At 36.0% G+C, this 7,091-nt stretch overlaps 1 protein-coding gene across 2 annotated transcripts in view; it reads right to left on the reverse strand.

Annotated features, from left to right (window-relative positions):
* Positions 1-128: 128 nt before the first annotated feature.
* The window catches only part of LOC140040626 (metabotropic glycine receptor-like), a 21,208-nt gene continuing 14,245 nt past the window's right edge, over positions 129-7,091 (reverse strand). The window contains exons 4-9 of one of the 2 annotated variants that reach the window (XM_072086697.1): positions 4,495-4,676; positions 3,944-4,182; positions 2,621-2,759; positions 2,023-2,128; positions 1,481-1,627; positions 129-1,037 (exon numbers count right to left, since the gene is read on the reverse strand). In XM_072086697.1, the coding sequence (XP_071942798.1) occupies positions 639-1,037; positions 1,481-1,627; positions 2,023-2,128; positions 2,621-2,759; positions 3,944-4,182; positions 4,495-4,676 (1,212 nt within the window). In that variant the 3' untranslated portion in view covers positions 129-638. Of the gene's footprint in view, positions 1,038-1,462; positions 1,628-2,022; positions 2,129-2,620; positions 2,760-3,943; positions 4,183-4,494; positions 4,677-7,091 lie in introns of both variants that reach the window. The other variant, XM_072086696.1, reaches the window with a different exon arrangement.

The raw sequence follows: 7,091 nt of genomic DNA on the forward strand, positions 1-7,091 counted from the left end.
GGGATCGGGTGACTAGGTCTAGGTCATGTTTCTACCGAATCGACACCGTGTGAAAGGACCTCTATATATTAATTATACATTTCTCTCTCCTTTTCTCCCTCCCCCACCATAAGCACATCTCTATATCTATCTTGAACATATTGCCAGAATTAAAATCTATAAAATATTGAAGTTATAATAATTGTTTTTAGAATCATTATTTTACATTTTTAATATGAACTAAGAGTATTTTATATAATCTTTACAAGGTACTGGTAATGTATAAAAGAGGAAATATATTTTAAAGAATTTTATTTTAACTTTAATTTATATTGTAGTGATGATTTTAATATAATTTAAGGTGAGTATCTTAATTTGGAAATATATTTTAAAATTACACTGTAATGTTGACATAATAGCTTCGAAAGACTCGTTTTTCCTATCCAGGTTTTAGTACGGTAGCTTCTACAAAACATTATAAAACAAGTAATAAATAGCGTCGGTTAGATGCTTTAGTCGTAGAATCATGTCTTTAAAACATACTTGTCGCTATATACTTTGTCAGTCTGTCTTTCATGTTGATGTTTGTCTAAATAATGTGTCGTATTGTTGTAGCCGATTTCTGCGTCTGATTGTCAGTTTAATCGCACATGTCTGAGTCATAGTTTACAAGTCCTGTTATTAGTAAAAGAACAGTCTGCTTTATCAGACGACGTTGAGTTGATCTTCTTACGTACGATGGACGGATCGCTTCTGTCCAGTGTAAATTTTCTTCGATTTGATTCTCCTCTGTCTAGGCTATGCATTCTACTACTTTCGCACATATTTTCGAAGGGTTTCGACAAGCTTTCCGTACTTCTTCCTACGTCTGATGAACGCTCAACTTCACTTTCAGAGTGGTAGCTTTGTGTTCGAAGGCTAGCACCTCTGGATAATTTTCGAGTGTCGCGCCATCTTTTTCCAGTGCTACGTTTTTTAGAAGGAATATGTGGATTATTCTCTTTCATCGAATTTGTCTTGTAAATTTCTAGTTGTGTGTACAGTCTTCGTAACTCTTCCTGTAAAATAAATATAAGTTAAATTTAATTTAAACAGCAGCAATGTCATTTTACTGTGGCTCCAAAAACGGTTGCAAACCTATAGCAAGCGGTTAAAAACAGAGGAGGCAAAGATGCTGTAAATATAAGTATTACTATCAAATATGACAATCTGTGTTTGGAAATTTCAGACTAGGTGAGCGCTTCGTCTGCCTCATACTGGCTACGGCCTTGGGTTGTTTTTGGGGAGCCACAGTTCCTTAAAAATTGAAAAAAAATTGAACTAGTACATCTTTTGATAAAGGTAAACTGAACTATGACAGAATATGGTAGGTACAGATCCCCGATATCACCCTGTTAGCTGGTTGTTATCAAGCCCCAAGACCAGCGACAAAGCGCCGCCCATAAATTAAAGGATTGGTGGATTGATTCACAATATTTCTTACGGCTACAGTGTCTCTTACACGAACTTCATCCGCGCCAAACGCGTAGTCATTTGCATTTCCAGGATTCCGTTTGGCAGATGCTTGGCACTTGACGTCATAAATTATTCGTGAGTTCATACGTTCTCTGAAGTGGTCGTCATGCAGCAATTTGTAGACCAGTACAAGCTGAATGAAAAACAATTGAAAATGCTATCGACGACTCTTAAGTATTCTATTTTACATCCATTGTTCTGTCAAAACCAGCGGTAGCGTAGATACGACCAACTTACTATTTTATACATTATAAAAGCTGTGTAGTTTAAATTTCGATAATCACAGTCGTCTGCCATGCCACCCACATATCTTCCATCAATTATTATTATTACCGATGATCTATAGGGAACTATAAACATCGATGAAAATGGATAGGTTGTGATAAATCATCCGTGGTAGGTAAAGGCTGCATCCACACCAGTCCTGTATAATTACGGTACCTATCTTTAGTATGGAGTTCTATACTATTTATTACTTAATTCCATGTTGGTACCAAAAAGAAACAGCTGCAATTGTCAAACACTAACCTTTGGTAATACAATGATGGAGACCATCACAGTGGTCGTTAGCTGCGACCTTAAAAAGTGCACTAGAAACTTCCAATCTGGTTCCATTTCATCCCACGTTAGGAATCTTTAAAAATACAAAAGAAATATAGGGCGTTGTAAATAGGGATGTATATAATGTATATTATTTATTATATTATTCAAACCACAATGTAATTTAATGTTTGTCTTAATAGTTTGGTTAATTTTTAGCCGATACACGATCGGTATCACGTCTAGCGACGTTAAATATCCTGCAGTATCGTCTTTTCTAGCAGCAGCGTCTCGTCTTATGTGAGATACTGTAGTATAGGGAGAGTTAAAGGGTTAGGTTAAGTTAATATGAGTAAAATGCTATGGAATGGGCCTGTTGTCATCAGACGCGATACCGCAGGACGTTTCACGTCGCTAGACATGATACCGTATGAGAATCGGCTGAGAGGCTCTTGGATGGGCGCCTGACAGTGACTACTGTATAATAGATTTATTAACTTTAATTTTCAAAATTGCGAACATTTATGAATGCGCAAATAATATCTTAACAGTATCCCTTTTTTATTATTAATAATGGTAATCTTACCGTATTATGTATAAAATAAGTGACACGAACGCTTCGTCAAATATAGCCAGGGTCACGTACTTAATCTCATTAAACTCCGAGGGCGCACTCCGCACAAGATAGCATAAATACAGTCCAAACATCAGAAATACAAGTTCAACTAAATAAAAGGAAAGAAAATCAGACATATAAACAATGTAACTATTTAAATAAACACAAATATCCCAGTAATTCATAGATGTATGTATACAAAACTTGAAACATGAATAAATAATGATAATATTTTCAGAATAATACACGATAATAAAATGTATGTAATGATTGATGTAGGCCTACATCTGTATCCTGTGTTTGAGAAAAAAGGTCGAATGTACTATGCTTCACGTGATATATAATTATAACTTGTATAATCATAAATATTTATGTATGCTTGGGATTCGTAAACGTCATAGCCACACTTATCTCATCATACATACAGTAATGCACGTCGGATATTTTAAGTACTTTTTTTTAAACTATAGCACGATTGACAATTTACATATTATTGCGTATTGCGCATAGGCCTACTATATTTATTATTGCATACATATCCATCCAACAGCTAGTAACTCGCCAATTACAGGATGAATAAACAGTTTTTATAATGTGTCGCTCTTAAAACTAAGTCTCATATAAGGCTTAGGGACGTGGAGTTGAAAGAGTCGTGAGTTACAACCCTGGCACTAGGTCAGGATCGAACCCTCTTGGAAGGCAAGCACGTTAATTACAAAGCTACAGCTCCACTATTTCCGTCACTGTTTCTAGTCTATTCTTACTTAGTTCCTTTCAAACCCAATCGAGTTACTATATTATTAAAATTGCGATGACGTGCTCACATTTACAGTAATTTATTTCTGAACGGTTACAAAATAAGTGTCGATATATTTCAGGCACGATCAAGTGTTTGTTTCTAATTTCAGGCTATTGGCATTCAAAATATCACATAACTACTCGTATCTTCTTTTTTTGAGAAGGGTGTACATCTTAAAGATATGTTACCGTCTCAAAACGCACATTGCGTTTGAAAAGATGGCATAAAAAAACCATACCATAGCCTACATATTTAAAACTACAAATACATTTTGGTTCAATGCACATGAAAGAAACTATCACCATATGTGTAACACGTATGGCACGCTAATCAATTCCAACGGCTTTGTTTGAACACCATATGTTTATGTTTTTGTGTTATATGTTGGTCAATTACGTTCTGTAGGCCTATTATTATCATTTTGTTAGAAATAAAAGAAGGAAGAGAAACACTCTTTTTCTGCATTTAAAAACATCTAGCCTAGGCCTACTTACTGATGCCTAAGACACTGTCCCACCATTCTACGTCGCATGTTTTAAACTGTCTACCGTCAGTAGTACTCCCGTTCACAACCATTTGGTAGTTACAATACCGTGTATCTTCCATCGTTGATACTGTCCACACTGCTAAGTACCCGGATAGTACAAAGATGATCACAAGAATCCATTTGATTAGGTCTCTATCTCGCACTAATACCCGAGACGCTGATCGTGTTTGGAAAATTGCAAGCTTCCTGAATTACAAATTTGAGAAATAAAACATTTATTTACAGATTAATAATTCGAAATATTAAAACTAGGTTTAATAGATATTTGCGCTACTCATTTTATTCATATGAAGAAATCTAAAATAAAATATTGTACTGCAACAATGTGTGAAGTGAACTTTCCAGTGAGAGAATCACAACAAGATGAAAGTGAAAGATATATTTGAACCCATGAGTATGTAACTTGTAACCTTAAGCTCTGCCTACACTATCAGACTTTATATGGGCACATCAAACTGTTGTTGTCAAACTAGTTTAATAGTGTAGACAGAGCCTTACCTGTATACCTTGAGTACCAAGGTACCAAATGTAACAGCGAATCCAACTTCTCTAAGCCATCGTTGTAAGAAGCAAAGATTATTTGATGGGACGTCAAAGTACATTGGTATAAGCTCACAATAAAGTAAGATAGCGCCAAACAAAACAACGATTATCATCCATGGACTGTCATAATTCAACACCTAACAATATATTATAATTATAAGTAATTTAAATTCACATATATTGATAAAACTTATCGGATATTATACATCTGGGCCTACGTCACAGACATGAAAATGACGCTAAAATACACAGTCAGCATTTAATTAAACGCACACATCATTCGAGGTGCCCCCGACTCTGTGTAGCCTACTATGCAAACATCTCCAGTATCAGGCAAACTATGTAATAAAGTGTCACATATGTATCACATGTGGCGCCTGTACAAGGTTAGGTTAGGCCAGGCCAATGATACAGGCGTCATATGTTAAAACATTACAGAATTTGTCGATTCCCATTGTTGTATCCCCACATAGGCCTACTATCTATTTCCGAAGTATAAAAGGAATATTTGGTATAGGCCTACAGCATCTCATTTAAATCACATATGGTGCCTGTATCATGTAAGCTTAGGTTAAGTGTTAGGTTACTACTAGATACGTGTGATGTTGTATTACTAAATATTGCTATGATACTTCGGCTGGTCTATGATACTGGACAGTATATACAGTATAAATGACAACCGAACTCGGTTTATCACACTATTTGTGCTAGCATAAACATGTTATATGTGTTATGATAGAACAACAAGTAATACAATATTTATAAATAGGATTAAAATGCATTTTATGGGGCCAACAAGGCATGGATTCCTCCCAATATATGAGTTCATTATCATCAGAAAACAAATATTATACAAAATGATATTGACTATCCAAACCAGAGACTTATGTATTATAATACATTACTATTACAATGTTCAACGCCTTCTGTCTTACGGCAAATAGGAAAGAAATTTAATCTTAAATGCCATAGATCGAACAAGCATATAAGATTTGCAATAATATTGCGCTAATGCGAGGTACAGCTATCAGGTCCGCGAATTTTCTACCTAACTCTCATTAAGACATGACGTAGCCTAGTACAATTCATTAGCGTGAAAGGATTTTGTTACTTGCCTTACTAATTCACACAATCTCATAAGGAGCTGGTAATCGTCGCTTATTGTACTGCGCAGCCCGGTTAAAGTCGTCTAAATTACTATGGTATTTTTCTGTCTCTGAAGTCAAATCACAATTGCGTTCGCCCAGTTAAGCTATAATTAATGCAAATATTTCGGTGTCGATTTGCCGATTACGTGTCTTTTGTACTAGAATATTGATGGTCTACATTTTTAACAGTTAGTAGGCATATTATAGTGCACGGTCTGTTATACTCTCGATGTTGCGTAATGTGACATCAATATATAATAATCCGACCCATTACCCACGCTTTAATTTAGAAAAATAGGACATTATTAAGTTCAGCACAATTTTAAAACCAATGGTCTCCGCTAACTATGCCAAAATACTGGCGCACAGTACAGAAAAATATAAATGGCAATGCTATGAAATGACAAGTGTCGCATAAAAAACTTAATTGAGACAACAGTGTGTGCCTAATATAAAACACTGCTAATTAAGTTAATCATTCAATCGCGTGTGTGATGTACACGATGTAGAGTGGATTTACTATTTACAATGTTTGATGCCAAGTGCATGGTGATATCGAAAGAAGCCTAATACGTAGAAGCTAATAATTACGACGTGAACAATCTATTAGTATAGGAAGATGATTTTACTGGGAGGTGTGTTATTACGCTAGCCGAGTGGTTAGGACTCTATATCATACAGAACAAGGTCATATACATGGCTTTAGTCGCATGCTCAAATTTGAATTAGTGTTTACCGACGACCGACCAACCGACCGACCAACCGACCGATCAACCAACCGACATAGTGAGCTGTAGAGTCGCGTTTGCACGCGACTAAAAACCTGATAAAAACAACTCCAGTCCACAGATGTAAATGAAATGGTACAGTACCTGGTTTATTATATGGAGGAAAAGGCGGCGTGAAAAGGAACTGGTCACCTAACCACATAATGGACAAATACATTTTCCCATGTTACAATGAGCTCCTAACAGCTAATATCCCACGTTCATAGAATGCGCCACTTACGTTACCTATGTGCATCCATAGGAATACTATGAATAGCCTGATGAACAATTGGGTTTTCAAGCGGATATAGAGATATTAGGCGAGGTGAGTGAAATGGGTCGTGCTAGTGGCTTTTGAGGTTCACATTCCGTGTTAAATTTTAATAATAGGCCCTCTTTTTGAAAAGATATAATGTTGGAGCCTTCAATGAACGTAACTTCCAAGATTAACATTTCATAAATCTTGGTTCCCACTTCGACCCAACGCAAGCGATTTGACCAGGCGACAATTCGGATTGGCTCGCTTGTGATTGGTCCAATTAATTGCGTCCTTGCGTTATGTTCTTAGTGGGAACCAAGCCCTAGCAACACAGTAGATACATAAGTTACGTTATAGGTACAGCATTTTATTTGTATA

The sequence above is a fragment of the Antedon mediterranea genome, chromosome 2, assembly GCF_964355755.1.
Source record: "Antedon mediterranea chromosome 2, ecAntMedi1.1, whole genome shotgun sequence".
NCBI classification, from domain to species: domain Eukaryota; kingdom Metazoa; phylum Echinodermata; class Crinoidea; order Comatulida; family Antedonidae; genus Antedon; species Antedon mediterranea.